We start from the raw sequence: 23745 nt of genomic DNA, 5'->3' as shown, positions 1-23745 counted from the left end.
TAATTTGCCACATCTAATCCCTGCCACATTCAATCCCAAATAAATTTCTGCAGCACTAAATTTATGTAGCATTAAATCAATGAACTAAATTTATGCAACATTAAATCATCATTGCGGCCTTGCCTCATTAAATCCCTATGTTTCTATTGGATTTCTGTTCTATTTTTGTAATATGTTGATTGTTGATGCTACTGTGGAGAATGTAATATGTTGATTCTATTTTTATTAATTTTTGTTGGATTTTTATTTTATTTAAATGAATTATGACAATTTGTTAAATTTTGGTACTCATAACTCGTGAGCCGCTCATAACTCGCTCATTTAGTAACTTGCTTAAACTCGCTTATTAACAACTCGCTCATTTACTTAATGAGCCGAGCATAAGCATACCCTAATTCACTCATGCTCGCTCATTAATCACCCCTAGCTACAGCAGCATATAATAATTAATATCCAACTATGAAATCAGCAACCTAATTAGTAATTAATCACCTAAAAAAAAATGTACATGCATGTGTAGTACCAGTTACCATCCAAACCAAGGCTACTGTCTTTCCAAATCTTGAACGACCTCAATGGATGGATGTGCACCTGACAAATCCCTATTCACTGCAGGAGGATCAAGTGGCTCTTCATTCGCTCGGCAAATTGGACAATTATATTCAACACTCCAAATAATTTGAGAGCTTTTTTTTTTTTTTTTTTTTTTTTTTTCTATTTTCAACATGGCCATGTCCATAGAAGGAGAAATAACCATACAAACTTTCGATCAACTTCAAATAATAAATATGAATAATTGTTCTGATCTACTTCACACACAGATAGAGCTACGTTGCTTTAGAGACAAGCGGTTGTCTACCCTGAATATGAACTAGTACGAATTTCAATGGAATATGAATTGTTGCCTTCTGCGGTATAAAAAATTTCCTATCTCTGCATTTGATTCTGGATATCTAACTATGCTGCTAACTCCACACGTTAAGTATTTGAATTTGTTTTATATAAAAATAAAAGGTTAAAATTTTATGAAGAGAAAATATTAAAAAATAATATTTATTTGTAATTCGTAACTGAAAATAAAAAATAAAAAAATTAATTGATCTTAGTGAGAGAGATCGAGAAATTTGCAGGATCGGGAAACATTTTATTAGTGAACCAGGTGTATATGGATTATTCTTGGGAGGCGGCGTGACCAAGAAGGTTCTTTGGCCTGGGGTGTTAGAATTATTTGGCACGTGTCTCTGTCCCTCCTGCCCTTGTGCGGCTGTGCCGACATGCTAACTTCTCAATTCATTTTATAATCGCGCTTGATTGAATTAATTATGTTACATCTACAATACTACAAAAAAACATGCATTATTTATAATATTTAATTTTTCTTATACACTAGTTTGATAGTCACATATAGCGCCTTGGTTCAGATGAACTGAATTTCGTGTGTGACCTTCTTTGTTTCCACGGACTAGCTTTTTCACAAATAAATGCATTTTATTTAAAATTTAATCCATTGACACCAAAGTTGATCAAGTCCAATTTAGACTTCTCACTTCTGCAGGGAAAGTAGTGAATACATTCAGTACTGACGCCGTACACTTCATAATCATATGGTACTACTTTTCTCTATTTTTAACTTTTTTTTGTCTTTTCCGTAAAACACCGTAGAAGAACTGTACTGGTTCATGTCTGTTAATTTCTTCAAGTATCTGTTATAAATTAAGGTGGACAGATAATTATATACATTTTTAATGATAACTAGGGGTGGATCAGCATACTCTATATATATCTGAAATTTCAGAAATATTTTTCACTCTAATTAATTGTTAGATTGAATTTGTGATTCGTAAAATAAATTTTCAGGTCTTAGAATTTTAATAAATTTGAAATTTATTAATATTTAAATCTGATTCAATAATTTCTTGTCCTATAATGATAAACTACACTAGTCTATGATGACTTAAACACATGTATTATTAGCTAATCCGTACGACTTTTTTATGATAGTGTGCAATGTTTCTCAAAAAAAAAAAAAGGGAATTAAACCTACTTTCTAGTTTGATTGTACTCAGTATAAATTCGATTCATCTTAATTAAGTCTGGTTTAACATAATGAAATGACATGACTGTAAAGTATATATCAGTATCTAAAATCTTATCATATGTGTATTAATTTAGATAGCCTAGCTAGGTTATAAGAAGTTGACTTATAACTGGTTGAAATCTAATTAGGTAGAATTGTAATTATGATGTATGATGTATCTCATCTTTCTACAAAAAATGCATGCTAATGTTATTAATAAAACATAATTAAAAAAAACGAATGTAATAAACTTTTTTATTTCAAAAGAGTTACAATACAGTTAAATTTATAAAATATTATATGTGAAATTTGTTAATCAGTTTCCGGTGGTTTAAGTGAATATTTGATGACTAAAAAAAGAGAAATCTATAAACATGGATGTCCTGTTGAAATATCTAAAATATTTAGAAACCTTCTCGAGGCCTTTAATTTTGTTTCCCTATATATAGAAAAAAAGTGGACAAATATTATTTATTTATTTAGCGACAACTTTGTTCTGCTCACATATTAATATTAAAACAAAACTATTAATAAATATTCATAATTCAGTAAATAAATCCGAATCTGCATAAATGAATATAGAAATGAATCTTGTTACAGCTCCAGCCTCCAAGCCTCTAACTAAATAAATGATAATTTGACAAAACGACACGAGCGCCGCACCAAATTGGCACGTGTGGTCTCCACCTCATGATATAATCATTATAATATCGCCGTCCCCATAATTTTCATTGTCGTAATCATTATATATCCTATCTCTAGTTAGTCTGAAGACGAAAAAAATAAATATCCTATCTACTTTCTTCTTAACAAATCGAAACCAAATTCTCTCCTCTTACTCATAAGTAGAGCTAAACAGAGAGCGCAATTTTCTTGTAAATCACAAATCCAAGCGATGGTGCAGTCGCCGAATTTGGGAAAAGTAGCAGTGAAATCTGAAAGAGAAGATTATTTTGATCAGGATTTTGGGTTTAACAGCAAAAAGCCTAAGATTGAATGCCCTTTCCCTCAGGTTAGCATCCGAGATCTTTACTGTTTCTCTGTGTGCTTGTGTGCGTGTTTCTTATGATTGGGTTTTTGTCGTTGTTAGTTGGAATCGGGGCTTGACCTAAGCATCTTTGCTCGGAATCTCGGATGATTTCTTTAAGCTGGTAGCACGTCTAATTTCATATATGTAATTGGATTCACCTCTTGTTTCCCAAATTGGAGTAATGTCGTCTATTTAATACTTTTCAGGTCATGGTGCGGCCCAGTGACTTTTTATCTGTTTTCCTTTACTTTTTGTTAATTTTACGTAGGAAATATGATAGAATATAAGCAAACTCTCGAAGATGTACTAAGCAATCGTTTGTGGAATTGTAGAGTTTGTAATTGTACGAGAAGTGATTAATTTTACAAGAAAACAGTATTGGTGCTTCATTATTAATAAAATCAGACAAGTTTATCTCCCTATCTCAACACCAAACTAGTAACTTAAATACATCAGTATTCAAATCAATTTCAAATTTTTGGTCCTCTTGACATCAGCAATGGAGCACAGACAAGAGCTCCAGTACACTACAACCACAAGAATTGCAACACAATTTGGTAAGTGAACCAAGTCCGTTGGGTCTGAGGCTAAAAAAGAGCCCTTCCTTTCTTGATTTTGTGCAAACAAAGCTTTCTCAATCAACCCCAACAAGCGGAGAAAGGAAATTAGTTAAAGACAGTAATAGAAGTAAAGCCGGGTCATGTTCTAGTTCGTCTGAGAAGCTGAAAGCCTCCAACTTTCCCGCTTCCCTTTTGAGAATCGGCAATTGGGAGGTATGTTTTGTAAATTTCTTTGTTTATCAATCTTTCCTTAATTAAATATAATGTTGGTCGAATAGGATGTGTATATGTAGCTACCCCTCCAAACCAGTGACGCTGATGCAGTTCCCTTTCTTACAAAATTGGAAGTTCCTATTGCAAACTTGTTAGGCCTGTTATATGCACAGGAAGACATGATGTGCAATTTGGTCCTTTGTTGTAGAAAATGCACAAGGCATAAGTTGTTTAGCATTTATAATAATGAATGGACTATGCTTGCACAAGGCATAAATGAAATTCTACTACATGAGTAATTATTTTTATTGTTGTTGTAAAATATAACTAGCTTTGGAGATCTGTATATAATTATGAAGATCCCATTGATACATTAATTTTCACTCTTCGTTTCATAGCAGAGAGTGTCAAGGTATGAAGGTGACTTGGTTGGAAAATTCTACTTTGCAAAACACAAGCTCGTATGGGAAGTACTGGATGGCGGCCTCAAGAGCAAAATCGAGGTTCAATGGTCTGATATCGCTGCCATCAAGGCTTCCTTCACTGAAGATAGACCTGAAACTCTTGAGATAGTGGTAAGTCTCCAATGTTAATGTTATATTTTGTTTAGTGTATAGATTTTGCCTATACTATTAGGAGAATATCACCTTTTTTGGTGCTTATTTGGCAGTTGGGGTGTTATATCTCTTATACCTTTTGTTGGTTTAAATTTAATTACATTTCTCATTCTGTGTTTTTGTATTTTCTTTTTGGTAATGGTCTTTTTCCCTTCAATTTTTCTATATTTTGGTAATGGTCTTTTTCCCCTCAACTTTTGGGCAGTTGTCGAGGCAACCTCTATTTTTCAGAGAGACAAATCCACAACCAAGGAAGCATACTTTATGGCAAGCTACTGCTGATTTTACTGGTGGCCAAGCTACCATACACAGGTAAAACTGGTCCTCGCTGATATAGGCCAGCTTTAATAGTGCAAATCTAATGGGCCAAGTAGTTAATTGGTTAGGAAGGACCTCTGATTACTTTTATTAATGCAATTCATACTTGGCTGGTACTGTTCATAGCAAGTGACATATTGTTCATTACAAAACTAGGAGAAATTGAATTGTTATTATCCTGTACTGTTATAATCTTGACAGATATGGTAGCATTACTGATGTAGTTAATTTAAACATTTTATTTTGCTGATCAAAGAATGGTTGTTTGACAGGAGGCATTATCTGGAGTGCCAACAAGGTTTCATGAGTAGGCATTTTGAGAAGCTGATACGTTGTGATCCTCGCCTCTCTGAGCTGATTCAGCAACCCATTATGAACTTGGACAACCCTTTCTTTGAACAAAAGCCCTCCATTTTTGAAGAAGGGGACAAGTTCGACTCGATGTCCTTTACAAATTTCAGGGATGCATACCAGCTTCCTGAACCTGTATTGCTGATACTGCCCTCTCTTGACAGTTCAGTATCTGGTACCCATGCTGAAATGAGAGAATCTGATAGTAGGGTATCAAATGTCAATCCACATGACCAAAGCTGCAGCTCAGGTATGACCTTATCTATTTCTTTTTGGCTGTGAAATGGTTACTTGCATGCATATTTATGAATAGAAGCGACATAAATAGGTGCAGGCAAGAAATAAAGATAATGGTGCTTTTCAATATTTGACATCATTTGAATATTGTAAACTAGTGCTGTAACGTAGGGACATTGTAAATATTTTTTTCTTATTAATACAAAATTTAGTGGGCAAATTGCCCGCTGACCTTCAAAATAAAGAAAGAAAGGTAATATCCTGTGTCTGACCTTGAAGAGGTGGAAATGTGCACACCCTGCCTTCACTAATTTTTCATTAAAAAAAGCTCAAATTATGATGCTTGTTCAATTACTGCAATTAGGGAGAAGGGGCAGTTTGGGAATTCTTGCAGGAAATTGGTCAGATGGGTTGACTTAGGGGAAAAGGGGCAGCTTGGGAATTCTTGCAAGAAATTGGTCATAAGGGATGCTCCAGGATTGTGGAGTCTGCATCGTCTGCATTAACTCAAAAGAGCATCTTTTGAGTTAATACATATCGGCCGTCCGATTGTAAATGGAGCCCATCCGCCCCCCCTAAAACATAGGAGGTCTTTAATATTAGTGTAGATCTAATATGCACGAATCTTGAAGTTGATTGGACGGTCCAGATGCATTAACTCAAAAGATTCCTTTTTGAGTTAATGCAGAGGATACGAATTCAGGATTGTGTGCCTTGTGCTCGTTAATTTGACTAAAGAATTAAGCTACTTGAACAACATTATTAGTTTCCATATGCAGCATTTATAGCTAGCTGGAATCCCAGTAAATTTCAAGCACACACCATCGCTATAAAATATATCCAATTCAATATTATGCTTCTGTTAATTTATATCAATTTCTTCCTTTTCAGCGATAGAGCACCAGCCAACTGATAGGAATACTTCGTCCAACATGCAAATTTTACACAATATCCAAGACCTCTCAAACCATTTCAAAGTACCAGGCTTACGGCCATCTATGTCTAAGAGCGAAATCATGAACCAGATAGGCCACCACATCTACAAGCAACTTAACAATTCATCACAAAACCAACCAAATACAAGCAATGAAGATGGGCTGATCAAGGAGCAATTTGAAGAGCTGGCCCAACACCTCCTAGCTGAGTCACAAAATCCGACTGCTTCCACAGATGAGCAGTACCTCATGTCAAGAGTTAATTCTCTCTGCTCTCTGATTCAGAAAGATGGGCACGAAAACAAAGATTTAGTGAAAAATAACACTGATTTTAAAGCAGATTTGAGGCCGAATGATTCGTTTGGCGATCTTCTCATGTCCCTCCCTCGTATAGCCTCAATCCCCCAGTTCTTGTAAGTGAGTGCCTTTGCCTCTTTATTTGGTAAAAGAAAATGTGCAGAATTTTAGTTTTGAATGTTTGTGTTGACTTGGGACTATTAGTGGAGATGTCACTTATACTGTTGGTGATATGGTGTAAATAGCATGTAAATATGCATGTTTGTATGTTGAAAAGTACATGGTCAGTTGTTAAGATGCAACACCCCCCCCCCCCCCCCCCCCCCCCCTGTTGTTTTCGTTTGCAGGTACATTTAATTGATTTTCTATAGATAAAAAAAATATATTCAAATGTATCTGACTAGTAACTTCAGTTAAATCAATTTACTCCAGATGCATATTTAATATGGTGACTTCTGCAGTTGATCCGTATATACTAAAGTATTTGCAGCCGCCAAGCATCCCAAATTCATCTCCTTTCTGACAACAATTTCAGATCGCAGTCATGATTTTGCAAAACTTTTCTTCTTTTGATCGTGCATGTCGGATGCAATTAGGGCTAGCAAAAAAAGCTCAAAGCTCATGGTTGGATTGTGACTTGTAGCTGACTCGCTCGTTACTTGAGTTGTCGTTAATAGTTCGCTTGTTACTGGACCGAGTTTGGGTCTAGTTCAAGTTGGGACTTAGCTCGCTCATCAGTTCACGAGCTAGCTCGGCTAGGTATAAATTTGTGTGCATTTTATATTGTCTAGTTCGGTCTAGCTCGATTTAATTCGGACCAAAAAGTTTAGAGAATTTTTTTTTTTTCTTAAAACAAAGTTTAATCAAGACTCAACAAGTCCAGCTTGTGATAATTTTAAGTTCAAATTTCAGCTCGGACCTTTAAACTCAACTTGCTACTGACTCAGACAAGTCAATTCATGACGAATTTGAGCTGAACCTAGCTCATTGCCACCCCTATATGCAATATAACTAGTTAAAGTGGATGCTATCCTTTTTTATTTTAAGACATGTTCCACCGAGAATGAAATCCTTGTTCTCCAAAATTTTTACTCTTCTTCCTATCCGCTCTCTCCTCCCTTTTTGAAAAAAGAGAGAGAAATGAAGAGCATCTGCTATTCCTCTTACAATAGCAGCATATTCGTATCCGTTTCACTGAGTATCAATGTATATACGAAATGGTTCCCTATCCGTTTCACTGAGTACTGATGTATATACGAAATGGTTCCCTTACAATTACAAAGGGGACAAAAAAAGCAGATTCGTATCCGTTCCACACTTCCACTGAGTATCGATGTATATACGAAATGGTTCCCTTACAATTACGAAGGGGACAAAAAAATCAAACATGGCTTGAGGTGCGGTTCTGTTATGAACTAACAGAGACCGGGCCCAAAAGTTTTCATATTTGTAAATTTGGAACCTCTCTTTCATTTCCCGAGATACTGATAACGCAGGACTCGGGAGGCGAAAGTAACAGAGAATTATCAAATTATTGAAATAGAAAGTTTATTCTTCATGATTATACGGAAAAATGTAAAAGCTAATCAAATGCAACAAGTCAGCTCTTATTTCTTATCATGTGATCCATAAGTCATTCGACCCACTTATTAGACAGCCCACTTCGCTAATTGACAATTCGTCGAACACTCTGACAAGTGACAACCCTCCTCTCTCTCTCTCTCCGTTCTCTCAGTCTCGAGTCTTCTCTCTTCAGAGAAACTATCAAATTATCGAGAGGGAAAATAACTCCCGGTTCTATTCCACGAAATTAACCATGGCCGACGGCATGGACTTCGAGGCAATCATGGCGGACTTCGAACTTCCTTCCTCCTCTACTACCTCCACCAAGTCCACCTCTTTTAAACCCTCGCGTTTCCGTCCCAAACCCAGAGGTGCCACCACAGCCCCCGCTGCTACTGCTAAAACCACTGTTAAACCTAAAATCGAGCCCAAGGAACCTACTCCTATTCCTCCTGTTCCTACGCCTTCTTCTCCGAATACCGACCCTAAAATGGAGCTCGACACCAACCCTAAGATAGAGGCGCATGCTGAGCAGGAGGATGAGGTGGAGCGGGAGATTGATGTGTTCTTGACCCCGTTTCCTGCTGATGAAAATGAAACTGATGTAATTTTTATTTTTATTTTGGGACTGCTTGATAAGGATCACATGGCTGTGTGAAGCATGCACATGGCTATGTGAAGCATGCAGATCATAGTCTCTATTTTGCCGTATAAAGCAGAGATTCTAACTTGACTTTGATGCCATGTCAGATCAAGAATCCAGAGTGTGTATATTTTCTTTCAAGAGGACAGACATACATATGTGTCTGGAATTTAAATTGAGATGATAATACAAGATACAAATTGCTCAAATCTATGACATTTTTTAACACCTGGAAGATATAAAAAGATTTGGAATTGCAATCCCAATTTTCTCAAGGAATTGTTGCGTTTTGAATCAAAATGTTCAAATTAATTAATAGGAATTCATTTTGCATTCTTTTTCCCCTCTTGTAGGTCTATATCATGCAATATCCTCTCAGACCGAATTGGCAGACTTATGAGATGGAGAAAAGGTGCACAGAGGTAAACTTAGTCAATACTTGTTTTTGTACTTTTGAAATTAATATGATTGTGTACTTGATTAAATTTTTTAATTATTGTAGGTGCGAATGATGCCTAAATCTAAAAAAATGGAAGTGGATCTCCGTATAGATGATGACCATCGAACTTTTGATGCTGACATGGCGAGGCTTTCAGGAATAGACAAGCAGGTCAATTGCATTTTTCCTCCCTGATATGGTGATACATTGACTTAGTGTCCTGACCTTTCACTCATAATTTGATCACTTCTCTTTTTCCAATTACAATTCGTACTTTATTATATCTTTAATGGAAATCTGGCATTACAGACTTTGAATTTACATAATAACAACCAACAATAATATGAAATGAATGTTTCAGAACTATAACAATTTTAAATTAATCAGATGACCAAATTGCCTTCAAAAGGAGGGAAATGATGCCATGACTTGTCGATCAAACCATGGGTCTCAGCTACCAAATTGTTTTATTTTCTTTATTTTAGTTAAACTTGTATTTGTACTGATGGAAAAAGAAAAATATCTTGTTGGGTCTAAGCATTAACTTTTTAATATTTGATGCAATGTGCCATTTTCTGTTATGCTAGTCTTATTGTCTTGAATATTGCAAATAAGTGAAATCTTGGTGTTAGTTGAAATATTGTAAAATGTTGGGTTCGATTTACAGAAGGCCCTTCTTCTAACATTATTTCATTTGCTGTGACAGACTCTAAGGTCACTAGTGGCACCGTCTGCAACAGACTATGCCGTTGGTATCTTAATAAATGACGAGGCAAGTTATTCTCTTTGCATTTTAATTGACTTTCTCTTTTATTTGTTGTTTTTACTTTAGCATGTTTGCTAATTTAATAATTACTGTTTTTATTTATGTTACAGATACACCTGAATCCAATTAATGGAGTTGTTCAACTGAGGCCGGTAATTATGTCAGATCATCAAAAGAGAAAGCGTACTGCACAACAAATGGATCCAGAGAAAAATGTACAGGACTCAACACCTTCTAGTAGTAAGATGGTAAGTTTCTCTTAAGCTGTGACCTTTTCTTTTGAGAAACCTTTTAGTTCATTCCTGGTATCTGTACTGGCCATTCAAAGCAGCAGCTCAGACTGGTATAAATGGTACCAAATGTATGAGTTTGATGAATTGATTTTGCTACTGTGTTGCCGTTAGGCTAGGTCATTGGTCCTAGGAAACATCTTCATTTGGCCAGCAGAATATTTTGCTAGTTATCTGTAGTACTAGTTATTTTGTAAAGGTTTCCTTTACTGTTTTTCTATTGCTTTTCCATGATTATCTCCATTCTTATATTATGTATGTAGTTGTCCTGATCCGTCAACGGCTGAGATTAAAAGATGAATTTTTAAATTGAATATCAATCCTCCAATCACACAATCTGTATTCTTTTGATTAAATATATCTATTTTATGTGTACAAGTCTAAATTTAGTTGAAAACATATTCGCCACACAAACTGCTACATGGTTTGTCACAATTAAAATTGAATGAATCTCTAGCAATCTATTTCCTTATTTCTTCTTAGAGCTATCTTCGATTCTTGCAATTAAATTATTTCCTTATTTTTTTTGTTTCCTCCGTTTCAATTCTCCTCTTCCTCTTAGTTTTAATAATGAAAATGGAAACCATCATATATTTTCGAATTTTATTTAGGGCTATTGTATTTTTGTAAATAGATGAATAGCAGATATTGTGCTAATGTTTACATAAAAAAAAGATCTTGTGCTGATGGAAACAATAATTTCTTTCCAATTTGAAGAGAAAATGAAGAATATCTAAAACTTTTGTGTAGAGAAATTATCTGTAGATAAATTTCCATTGTTAAAATAATTTCCATCAAGAATATATATAGAGAAAATTATTATTTGAATCATTTAATCATATATTTTCCAATTTTGTTTCTTTACATATTATTTCTCCTCTAAATCGTTTAATGACATGTCTTGTTTGTGGAGAAAATTAGATATTAAATTGTAATGATACTTCAATAATTTTTTTCATGTTATATTTGATCCATTTTTTTATTTGTTGTGGTTTATTTAATTGTTATTTATTATTTGGATTTATTTATTTTCATTTGTGTCTTTATTTTTATTTAAATATATTTTTTCTTAATTTTATGTGAATGTCAAATAAAAATGTATCTTCATATTCTATTCAATCTTATAATATATTCCCGTTGCAACACACGGGCAAGATGCTAGTAACCTTGTTATGTGTATAGCCAAAGACAGATCCAGGCGATTCAACACAAACTGAAGATGAGGATGAGGTAAAGTTCAATTAGAACTCCTGTTTGTGATTAAACCATCTCTTATTTATATACAAAGTTTTTTAGGTGACTTTGAAGCTGGTCCTTTTTTTTTATTTTATGCTTGCAAACAATTGTTAAGGTCTGTTTAGATTCAATGAAAATGATTTTTCATTTGGTGGATGATCTTTCGTCCAAAGTAGTATGATCTTTTATGCTGTGATATTGAAGTGGGTGAAATAAAAAGTGAGGTTCAAATAAGGAATTTAGATTTCTCAGTTATATAGGATATTTTAGAATATTAAAGGTCTACCATAGTTTTGATATTTTATATCATCTTATGCTAATGTGAATGTGCAGTCATGGGTCCCACTTGAATTCCTTCCAGAAGGCAGCATATGTTCGAATGGATATCACAGGAAGATGGTTACAACTAAGCACACAAAAAAAATAGAGTTCACAATGACACAGTAGGATATTCTTTCGGACTATTTTATTATCTAGAATTCAATTCCTTCTATGCATTTTCTCTCACATAAAGAATAGTAGTTCAACTTGCTTTTTGTATTTTCCAAATTATTTCTTATATAAATAACCTATAACTGTAGGTCTGATTATATGGGAGCACTATGCCCTGGAGAATCCATTAGTCGTAGAGAAACAAAAGAAGCTATTATCAAGTTGATTCCCTATTTGATACAGTCAACTCTTTCTTTCTTATGTAAATTATTTTCTTTTATTTTTTCTCAAACGCAGCTAACAATTAATTGGTACAGGGAATTAAGAGAGCTACCCTTGGAAGAGCGTCTAAAGAAGTGGTTTACTGAGGTTTGATTTGCTTTATCTTTTTTTTTTTTTGCTTAAACGTGAAATTCAGTGCTAATTTAGAAGTATGTCAGAGGCTTATAGGTACTCCTTATGTCTCTGATCGAGTATTTCAATATTAGCAACCCATCTGAAATATCGGCTCAAAGCAGTAGTAGTAGGGGTGTGAATGCAATTGCTTCATAATGGACCATGGTGATTTGCATTTTATTGGGTGGTGGGTACAGATACAGATATGGATGTCAAAGTTCAAAACTAACTCTTCACCTAAAAGACGGATGCAGAACGGTAAATGACAGATACAGATATTGAACAGATTATTGACGGATACTACGTAGAAGTCGCAAAGTGTACTAAAAAGAAGCATTATAGATATAGATATACATAAAGGTTCTAAATTACAAAATAAAAACAAACCTTCATACGAGATATTCATAATATCTAACAAGTGTACAAAATCTGGAAGTATTTAGCAAAAAAGGAAAAAAGAACAAGGATTTAAGATAGGAAAATTTCACATCTTCTTAGGGACTACAATTATCCATCGCCATATCTGCATCTTTTTATCTATCAATGTGGATACAGATAATTAATGCTGATATGGATGTGGATATAACATTCTTTATCTGTATATGTTCCATTTACACTCCTAAACATAGTTCATATTATTATGGCATGAGTCAATTCTCCTGACTTCTTAAGCTTAGGTTATTTTTCAATCAAGCCTCAATTGTATGAAATAATTTCCTTGATCGTTTCATTTTTGTGCAATTCTGCCTCAGTAAGGCTCGATGTAACCTCTGCCCATTGAATTCCTTTGTTTAAACTCAATACAGGTTCAGTTGAACCGATTTGACTTCATTGAGTATCTTTTGGCTCCTGTTGAGCCTGTGGAAGAGGTTTTACAGCAAGTTCAGATGCTAGCAGATCTTGTACGTGGAGTATGGGTCACCAAAACCTCTCTACTTTATACGGGATACGTGGCCATGGTAAGGGACTACATTCTCTTACAGTTCACAAAAGGCAACTCAATACCTTGTGAGAAATTAAGAGCCAACCTTGGCCGAGAAGTTCTAAAAAATGAAGACCTAAGACCCTTCCTGGGACATTTGATCATTAAAAAGCCAAATGAAGACAAAGTCAAATTTAAGGGCTCGCCTGATCCCACATTCAGAAAAAGGTACTGTAAATAATATGCAGTAGGTAGAGATTGATTTGTTGTTCTTGCTGTTCTGTTTGTTACATTTTAAACATTCTGTAGGGGTGCCAATGCCTACCAATCTTTTTATCTTTGTTTTCCGTCTGGGTCAGTAGGTCATTTCCTAAAACCTGATCAAGTCTAGTGTTTTATCTTAACTTCTGAAGTAGTATGAAGGATCTTTATTAGTCTAAAAGTATGTACAAGAAAAGAACTGAGACCAAAAAAATTACACAATTTATTTTCTTCACAATTCTTGAGCCAGTGTGCTTGGTCGACCTATTTGTCTAGTAAATTTTTAGTCCTACTCCGGTGAAACTGGTATTGTATATAGCCAGCAAGTTGCACTTATAACTTTCTTTAGTAGGTATTGACCTATTAGTTTTCACTCTAAACAGGCATCATGATGTTGTAAAAGGGCAGGCGGAAGCATGGTCAGCTCGAGAGGGGACCATCTTGGAAAGGGTAAGAGAATTAAATAAAAATGGTGTTTCAGGGACTAAAAGAGTCGTCGTCATGAAGGAGGATAAGGATAAGAAGGTAGCTGACAATAGTCTCAGTCAAGGGGATGGCGGGCCTGCCATGTCCGCAAGCAAATCTATTTCTGTGCCTGAAACCCGGAAGCATCTGATTGAGGCACTTAACAAAATATTTGATGAGCAGAAAGTGCGAACGTATGTATCGATTGTTCAAAATTTTAATTTATCCACTGGCTTAAGAAAGTTCATATTTAAAATATCCTTGAATATATTATTTAAAATATCCTTGAATTATATATTTGCCTTTTTTTTCCTATTTGACAATTTACTGGAAGCACTGAAATTCAAAATTCCCTAGTACCTGTACATTACTGGTATATGTGATGTAGCAGCTGACTTTCAGTGTTTGGGTTCTACCTTGTATACGAGTTAAAGATGGCTGTCAAAGAACATCTAAAATTATGTGGCTAACTAAGTTACTTCAGGGACATTAGTGGAATTATGCATATCAAATAAATAAACTTATTTTAGATTGGTAAGTTGGACTTAATCATTCCTATTTGGAAGGGACATTGATTATGACTTCTTTGAAATTGGATTTTATACTTTCCCAATTGTAAATTTAAGTAAGAACAATAAACAATAGTTTCTAATTTTCTAAATATTATTTCATACTTATTTTAAGAAAGCCAGCTTTGATTGTGCCTGTTTTATTCTGTATTTGAGCAAAGCTAATAGAAAAGTTAGCAATTACATTTGAATTTAATGACATTGGAAGGTACAGAAATATAGAAGAGGGAATGGAAGAAAAATTTGGGAAAAACTGGATAATAAAAAAAAAACTTTCATGCTTAGTTTTATGATGGGAAACACATTTTGGGAAGAACAGATCATGTAAAGTTGTATAGGCTGTTACATGCATTGTGTTCATGAAATGAGCTTTATCTCTTCCAAAATGGATCTTTTTTTTCATTATTATCTGAGAACTTTTTTCACTTATTGTCTTCTTCCAGGATTAGGTCTGTGGTGAGAGACTTGCGGGAACTGGCAAAGCGGCTCTCTGCCTTGCCTAAAAGCAGTGACAAAAATAAGCACCTTATAGATGGGGCATTAAGTGGTGCATATGCTGCTCAGACTGAGCTGCAGACTGTTGTTCAAATTGTCGCTGTTCATGTCCGTGGTGTCTTTGTGATGAGGCCTCCGAAGCAAAACCATCTCAGGTTTGTTCCCTTTTTAACACCCGGTCTTGGTTGAGGAATTCTATTTTGGCTTTTTTGGTCATATCAACAAATCTAGCCTATATACATAGGGACTTTTTTGAGTGACACCTGACCAATGCAGCTCTCAGTGTATACATAGGGACCTTTTTGAGTGATCTGTAACTGTATGGGTGACTAGGCTTGTAGCATTCTGGTACTCTGGCTCTTGTATGAAAGTCAATACCAGACAAGCAGAGGGAGATGAACAACTTTGCAATTCTGGCATTGGCCCTGGATGGAGGGGTCCCAAATCTGAGGTAGAAATCATCAGTGTAGACAAGTTCATGCTGGTAGGGGATAATATTAACATACGAATATGGCACTTAGTACTGTGAAATAACTAGTTCAGTTGTATGTTATTTAAAGCGCCTGTTCCAACAGTACTGTATTATATTATGTACCAGTATTGTACTGAAATTTGAGATATAATGAGGTGTTATTCCAACTTCTTTGTGATAGAAACGTGTTCATTAAGCTTTTTCGGGACAAGGCTAAGGCAGTACTAAGAAAGAAGGAAATAATGGAAGTTGGGGAACAAATTTTCAAGAGAGAGATTAGCGAGTCTGAGTATGCTCAGGTTTGAAATTATGAATTTTAATTTTTCCTCTGTACAAGCAGGCAATTTCTTTGGTGAGTTCAATTCCCTGTTGTCTTTCATAGAGTTATAGACAGTGAAGTTTGACCACCAGAGATTTTAGATTTCTGGAATAACTGTGAAAGAAATTTAGTATACACATTCAAATTTATTTGTCCATATATATGCAGGTTGTGGATGATATATGTATCACAACTGAAGATGGAGGGTTGATGTTAAGAACGGGTGATTAGAGTAAAAAGGGCTACCCATATCGGTGTGCATTTCTCACGGTATGATTTTTGTCTGTGGAGCTTGATAATTAGAGGCAAACTACTTTCTCTATTTTCCTTGAATTTATTTTTGCAATTCAATACAAATTTCACCATAACCAAGGACCTGAGGTCATATGCATGCTCATTCATAACTGATTAACACTTGCATACATATCAATCCTCACTGACAAAAATTAATTAGCATGGTACTTGCTGACTAAATGTATATTAATTTTGTTGTGCAGTTTCCAAATTTTCCTAAATTGGGAACCAAATGTTACTCAGAGCTAGCTAATTGAAGAGAGATCTTAAACTAATATTTGTTTAAGACTGATGGAAATGGATTCTTCCGACTCACATTGTTGCTAATAGTTTCTAACACAGAATGTGGATCTTGGTGTTGTAGGTAGTGCGTTATTGCAAATCTTAGCTTAATGTTTGGAAAGCTTCTTCATTGTTAATTTGTTTTTCTTTTGTTTTTATTTGTTAACCATTTGGATATATATATATATATTCGGTTAAAAGATATATTCATATGACATGTTTTTCTAACAAGCTATACACTAATTTTGCATATGCTTGTGAAATTGAAAATCATGCGTGACCTTTATGACGTACTTGTCAAAGTCGTGACGGTATTTACCGACTGGATTCTAACCCGGGTATATCTGGTGTATTATTTAATGAGTTAGGTACGACTTCAAAATAAATAATAATATCAGAGTATTATTTTTGGCAGTAATAATCTAATATTTTATGGTGTATTACATTATTTTAGGAGTTAGGTATTCGACTTAAAAATAGATGATAGTATTAGATTATTAATATTTGTGAGAAAGTGATATATTCATATGACATGTTTCGATGATCTTCTTTGGACTCTTCCTTATTGGTTGTTTACAGGATCTTACCGGAAGCTGAAATCACAGAGCGGTAAAACCGTAAAAAGGGCACAGCATATTAAGCAAAATTTAGAGGGATGCATATGTAATTTTGAAGATTTTGAGAGGCATACGTGAAATTACCCCATCAAAAAAGGATTAGAAGTTATTAACAGTTGCTGCATACTTTTTAGTTCTGATATTACATGTCAGCGCCACATACCTAAACACATACTAGAAAATATTTATCAGCACGAATTGTTGTGTTGGTTATATCCACTGGCATGTGGTATCTGATATAAAGTGTCAGCTTGAGGTATAATGATAAAAAATATCGTTTGATGGACATACGTTATACAAAATCAAAAAATATTTTTTATATTGCTTGATGATAAAAAAAAAAAAAATACACGCATACATAACTTTAAATTTTAGATTGACAAAATATAAAGTTTTTTACTTGATATTAAAGAAAAGATATTAGATAGGCCGATGAAATTGTTTATTTTATTATCTATAGATTTTAAAATCATAACAAATAAGATTGTCCATTATTTTATAATATGAGATAGGCTACCATGCTTTGCAAATTAAAGTGGGTGTTTTAATTTGCGCTCATATCTCTAGTTACAAATTTTAAATTGTTAATTCGAACTTCTCAACATGTTCTTCATATTGAAATCAATTCAAAATAAGCAAATGAATTGAAGTGATGTTTTTGAGTTGTGGGAGGTAGATGCGGCGGGGTAAGGAAAATACTTTTGGAGATGTCGATTTCTTTTTCATCGAAAATGCAGAAGGTCGAGGGTCACACAACCTTCTTTAGGGCTTTGCCTGAACATTTAGAATAAAAGAATTCCGGCTGGGTCCGAGAAAGCGCTGGCAACAACATACAAGAAAGGGGTCCATGTAGCTGCTGCGCCCACCCACGGAGCAGCATGTTCGACATCTACTAAAAAAGAGAGAATCCATTTCAGTCAGATAACCACGTCTCTGCTAGGCAGCGTGTGGAATGACATAGAGCGGATCAAATGGATATACTTTTTCAAAATTAGTGTTTTTCATTAACTAAAAAAATAGTAAAAATTTCCAAAAAATGTAAAATTTGGTCTCCAAGCACATTTCAATATGAAGAACATGTTGAGAAGTTCAGATTGACTATTTAAACTTTGAAACTAGAGGTATGAGCGCAAATTAAAACATCTACTTTAATTTGCAAAGCATGGTAGCCTATCTCTTATAATATTATGAATCTGCCATTATTTTTTATATTTTGGTTTAGACCAGTACAAAAGAAGCATTGCTTACACAATTTTATTTCACAATTTGACATTATTTAAATAATTAAAAACAAAGATACACAAACAACTTTTTTTAAGATTCCAAATAGAAAAGAAAAATTTACAATCTATTGATACTAATTACACGATATAGAAAATTTACGGTATGCAGCTCCTGTTTTTCTATATATCTCACAAAGGATTGTCGGATTTAAACGAATTCAGTTCATCAATCTTTGTACTTCATTTTAATCACTATACTTATTTTTATTTTAAGAAATTATACTTGTTTTGATAGTTTGCCTTAATTTTTTAGAATATTCTTACTCATAAAAAATGGTGTACGGCAGTTTTGTTTGGATTGATCGGTCAAAATATGACTGATATGTTGAAACTAACTCTTTGTTTACTTTGCTGATGTCAATTTTTCAGTTTTAGATCAATCGGTTGATCTTAAGAAAGGTATATATTATACTTCTTTGCAGGATTTTTTGTGTATTCTAGAATCTAAAAAAATTGTGTTTTGTTAATTTTGTCACTAGCACTCAACAACTTTCTAAATATTTAGTAAAAAAAACAACATAATAATATTTTTTATTTTATTTCCGAATATAAATTTCATTTATGTATTTTGATTATATGATGTACTAAGAATAGAAAATGTATAACTTATTATATAGGGAAAATTTCAAATGTGTCCATATAAAATTTTAAAATAGCCAATTTCCCCATATATATAAAATCCCCAAAAAAACTCTACCAAAAATGAATTGACAACTATACTTTTTTATTTAGTTTCTATCTGCTTTGTATAAAAAAACCAGTTAGCATGACACAGGGCAAAGTATACGTTTTGGCAGCTTCATTCTCTGAGTCCGTCAGTTTGACAGAATGAAGGGAAAAAATGTACAGTGTTGTAAAATTGAGAAGGCAAAAAAAATAAGCCTGTGGGAAGAAAATTGGCTGATCCTTCTCTTTGCATATTAAAAGTACGCTACCTGTTGAAATATAATACTCAATTACTGCTGTATTACAAATTGGATCATAAAATCTCCGAATCAACGCCAGAACAATACTCTTCCCAGTTCCCAGACCTGAGAGGAGCACCAGTGCCATGCTCTCCCCAGCTTTCATCTTCAAATTGAAGTCTCTAAAAATTACCACCTCAGAGCGAGCAAGGTACCTGAACTCAACCACTCTCAATTCGATCACGCCAGCAACTGTTCACCTCCGAATCAACTGTCTTTCTGTGACTTCAAAGATCGAGGCTGCCATCTGATTGGCTTTAATGAGGTCGGGTGCCAATGCGAGGGTTCTCCTATGGCAAACGCAATTACAATCAGAACCATAAGGATTTCATTATTGATTTGAATCTCTTTCTCCTATTGGGCACATAAGGTGTTTGATGTAATGATGATTCCAATCACATGAATTTTATGTTCATATTATCTTCTCTCTCTGCGTGTATCTTACCCAGAGTTATAATGTCAAGCTTCAGTATTTAGTAGCAGTACCTATACATTCTTCCCTTGACTACGTACAACGAGAGCACAGCAGCACCGATACATTATTTAGAATGTTAAGTTTTTGTTGAGGATTTTGAATATTAGTGTTTTCAAGGAAATCTCTGCGTTTTGACCGAAATATCTATTAGTGTTTTGACGGAAATATTAGTGTCGTTATTATTATTTATTGAAGAATAGATATCTTTGCCTCAGATATTACTCATCATTGGCAACTTAGGCAACAAATAATATAGCATCCAAATGTATAGCTGTCACACTGATTAAGTATCTAGCTGAATATTAGCAACGGCTAGTAAATCTTGTAATTAAGGCATAGATTACAGCTTCTGTAAATTAGGAAACAGCCTAACGGCTAGTACAATTTTAGCCTATAAATAGTCATGTACAGACACTGTAAAATACATAACAATCAATAATACAATATTTTCATTATTCTCATCTTCACTCTAAAATTCTACATGGTATCAGAGCGGGATAAATCCTAACTCAAGAAAAGCAAACTCAAATCAAGCTGCAGATAACAAGAACTGCAAGCAACATCAGATAACCCACAAAACAAGAAGGCTCTCAGAATTCAGCAACAGTACTCAGCTGATTACTACTACTTATCTTGTAACAACAAACCAGAATTCATAAAATCAGAAAAACCCACAAAACAAGAAAGTTATTCAACTTAATCAAGGTGGTGTGTCTATATTTGATTTTGTGGTCGTATAAGGAATGGTCAGAACAATTTATAAATGAGATTTGAACAAAATTACCAATTTCATTAGATTGTTACTTTCTAGATGTTCAATTAAAATAATGCAAAAGAAGTGTGCAACAACATGTTAAAAAGAAATCATGTCGTGGTTTATTATTATTATTATTATTACTACTACTACTTATCTTGATTTTATGATTGTGATTAGGTTTCATTTTTAGCTTACTCCAACTCGTTTGAGACTAAAAATTTAGTTGTTGTTATTGTAGTGTTTTGACGGAAAAATTGACTACTTGAAAAGTTTGTATGAGCACACTTGAAAGTTTACCTGTTATATTTACGAATTATTCTAAATTGGAAAAAAATGATATTTTTGTACTATGAACAAAGGTAATCCTATCACTTGCTATAATTAAATGTTGATTTAAAGAGTAAATTTTATATTTTTAATTATAAATATGTTGTAAGAAAAATGTACTTACAAATAGGTCCGAAGAAGCAGGTTTTAAGCTTCAAATACAAGTTTAAGTTAGTCGATTGACCATAAAAAATATATAAAATTTGATCTCCAAGTACATTTTAGTATGAATGGTTCAACTTTTTGAACTTAAAAACAGAGATATAATTGTGAAATAAAATAAAGTTCTTATTTTACAACTCACCACAGACTCATTATTTGTGTTTGTCAAATTAAAAAAAAGAAAGTTCTTATTTCACAACTCACCACAGACTCATTATTTGTGTTTGTCAAATAAAAAGTATATTGTCATATTAATCACTGATCATCTCCTCTCCCCTCGGTGAGAATTGTCTTTATCCATTTCTAAGGTGAATGCCAAAATGGCCTTCAAACCGGGCCAGATTTATTAGGCCGTTTGGGATACATGGCCGAGAGAGTCCATTGATAACACAATACATGTACAGTAAATGAGGAATCTAGTGCTGCTTTTATCATACCAGTACAATAACAGGTACGGTTGGTTGGTGTGTTCACAATGCGGATCCAAAGATGATTAGGGATGGACACTTGTTATTTCTGAATTCTGATTTTTTTTTTTTTTTTTTTTTTTTTAGATCTGATAGTATTTTATATTGAGGAGGGTTCAAATGTTTTCATTTTTTGTGTCTCCACCATGTTTCTATTTTCAAAACTTAAAATTTGAAAGTCAAAATAAAACAGTTGGGTGTGATCTTTGTTATTTTATCTATGAGCTCATAAAAAATTATCACATTTTGGTTTTGTTTTAATGTAAATCAATTAGTTGAAAAATCAACGTCTAGAAATTATCCACATTAGTATATTTTTAGAAACTCTTGATGACAACCAAAACAATATTGAAATGTCATAATTTTTTACACGTGCATAGATAAAATGATGTAGATCATATCCAATGGTTTTATTTTGACTTTTAAGTTTTAAATTTTGAATTATTAAAGTTTTTAAAAATGGAGGCACAAAAAATGGAGGCATTTGAACCCTCTCTTTTATATTTGTGTTTATTTTTGAATGAAAATAATGTCTATTTCTTAATTTAATTCACGATCCAATAAAAAAATATTGCACGGTAAAGAAAATTAATTCAAACTTATTCGCGTAAAAGAAAAAAAATAAAGAAAGAAAAAGATGTGGTTTAATTCGCTATTCTACTCAGAAAAACTGTTGATTCACCAGGAGAAAAAAGAGATCCGCTATTAGGGATCTAAATATATACTGTGTCATGACTAGTCACGTCATGACTTTAGTTCATGTGTTGTACCGTAATCAAGTTAAATTTATACGTATCGTACCGTGATCAAATTTGAAAGGATGATCATGATACGTGAATGGTCACAATGTTAGTCACACCGTTTATAAACGTGACCGGTCACGTTTAATTTTCTTTTCATAATTTATGTTAATTTATTCAATATTCACTATTCGATCAAGATCTAATGGGACTAATTACAGGTGACCATGTGCTTTGTTGTGATCAAATATTTTGTGTGACGAGTCGTGCCAAATTTTTTAAGATGGTCACGATATGAGACACACGAGTCACGGCACGTATCCAACACACATGTTGTGTCGTGCCATGATGTATCCAGTCATACTGTGGCTTTTTTAGACCCCTATACACTGCTCTGATTTGTTAGAAGGGAAAAATTATATTTTTGTCAATATTTTGTGTTTATTCCTAATCAAAATTCTAGATCCAACTATGTGTGTTTAGTAAGATATGATGTTGTCTGTTATCTTGTTCTTGATTGATACCATGCTTATGTACATTATCAGAGTTATAAGTCTTTGAATCTATAAAAGCGCACAAATCACATTATTAAGAGAGAGAATATAACCTTTTTCTGGATTAGCATGATCTCTTTCTTGTCTGTTGTCTGTAGAATTCCCACTTCTATTAATTCGTTTTTTTAATTTACTTCTTTACCAAAAGAAGAAAAAAAAACAGAGAAAAGAAATTCGTCTTTTTTTCATCCTATATTTTATTAGGAAAAATACTTTGAAGAAACTAATTATTGATTGGGTGACAATAGTTCAAGCCTGTTTTCATCAAATTAAATTTTTTTGTAGCTTGTATTGGATAGCGAGGTAATCAATGGCAGGACTGTAGTTTGGGCGTGTTTCCCAATTCTTACCATCCAATGTAAGGAAAAAATTTAAAGCCCTGTTATTCTGTAATTTAATTTGGACTTACAAAATAAAAGAGCTTCTGTAGTCTGTATCAGTGTTATAAATAACGATATGCGGTCGTCGGATGAACGGATACCGTCAAGCGATTAATCGGAATTATGTGAACAATTTAACGTTTTTATTAAATTTATGTATATATATCATAATTTATTAAAAAAAAATTTATTTAACTCATTAAACTTATCAAATAAACTTAATTTAACTTAATTTCATTATTATAACATGACACTTATTTTTTTTAACACATAAGCACTTTATATGTGTCAATAACACATTTATTTAATGAAAAAATAAATTAAAGAGTTAAACTTTTTTCAAATACTAATATATTATATGAAAGAAATGAAACATTCCAACATAAAATCACTAAATTTAGTTTATAATAACAACTTAGTTTCATAAATAAATATGTTGTACTAATTGAAAAAATTACATCAGTAATTAGTAAGAAAAATATATGATAAATAAATAGAAGAAGAATTAATCAATTTTAAAGTAAGTAAGAAGAAAAAAC

The 23745-nt window shown here is 33.4% G+C and overlaps 2 protein-coding genes across 4 annotated transcripts; both read left to right on the top strand.

The window, feature by feature from the left end:
- Positions 1–2852: 2852 nt before the first annotated feature.
- On the top strand, positions 2853–6937 carry LOC144565152 (uncharacterized). Of its 3 annotated transcripts, XR_013514847.1 has the most exons (7): positions 2853–3089; positions 3605–3880; positions 4282–4455; positions 4703–4809; positions 5088–5416; positions 5768–6206; positions 6295–6476. XR_013514847.1 is itself a non-coding variant. In XM_078314817.1 (6 exons), the coding sequence occupies exons 1-6, from the start codon at positions 2973–2975 to the stop codon at positions 5821–5823; spliced, it is 1059 nt and encodes a 352-aa protein (XP_078170943.1). In that variant the 5' UTR covers positions 2853–2972; the 3' UTR covers positions 5824–6476. The 3 variants fall into 3 exon arrangements, 2 of the variants coding, with proteins under 2 accessions (XP_078170943.1, XP_078170942.1); XM_078314817.1 differs by having other exon boundaries at positions 5768–6476; XM_078314816.1 differs by lacking the exon at positions 5768–6206 and having other exon boundaries at positions 2860–3089; positions 6295–6937.
- Positions 6938–8344: 1407 nt separating this feature from the next.
- Positions 8345–16694, top strand: LOC144565275 (uncharacterized). The gene is made up of 15 exons (XM_078314987.1): positions 8345–8802; positions 9195–9263; positions 9344–9451; positions 9987–10052; positions 10157–10294; positions 11519–11566; positions 11906–12015; positions 12154–12225; positions 12322–12373; positions 13207–13550; positions 13967–14242; positions 15061–15267; positions 15766–15883; positions 16072–16173; positions 16401–16694. The coding sequence occupies exons 1-14, from the start codon at positions 8452–8454 to the stop codon at positions 16132–16134; spliced, it is 2022 nt and encodes a 673-aa protein (XP_078171113.1). The 5' UTR covers positions 8345–8451; the 3' UTR covers positions 16135–16173; positions 16401–16694.
- The last annotated feature ends 7051 nt before the right edge of the window (positions 16695–23745 follow it).

The sequence above is a fragment of the Carex rostrata genome, chromosome 14, assembly GCF_964058835.1.
Source record: "Carex rostrata chromosome 14, lpCarRost1.2, whole genome shotgun sequence".
Lineage (NCBI taxonomy): Eukaryota > Viridiplantae > Streptophyta > Magnoliopsida > Poales > Cyperaceae > Carex > Carex rostrata.
Note: the sequence above shows the minus strand (reverse complement) of the source record. Positions and strands in the feature narration are given on the sequence as shown.

Bases quoted from the DNA above. Each gene is read 5' to 3' on its own strand.
- LOC144565152 (XM_078314816.1), top strand. From the start codon at position 2,973: ATGGTGCAGTCGCCGAATTTGGGAAAAGTAGCAGTGAAATCTGAAAGA. The intron at 3,881-4,281 runs GTATGTTTTGTA...GTTTCATAGCAG, and splicing joins TGAGAATCGGCAATTGGGAG to AGAGTGTCAAGGTATGAAGG. The intron at 4,456-4,702 runs GTAAGTCTCCAA...ACTTTTGGGCAG, and splicing joins CTGAAACTCTTGAGATAGTG to TTGTCGAGGCAACCTCTATT.
- LOC144565275 (XM_078314987.1), top strand. From the start codon at position 8,452: ATGGCCGACGGCATGGACTTCGAGGCAATCATGGCGGACTTCGAACTT. The intron at 12,016-12,153 runs GTAGGATATTCT...CTATAACTGTAG, and splicing joins ATAGAGTTCACAATGACACA to GTCTGATTATATGGGAGCAC. The intron at 12,374-13,206 runs GTTTGATTTGCT...AACTCAATACAG, and splicing joins TAAAGAAGTGGTTTACTGAG to GTTCAGTTGAACCGATTTGA.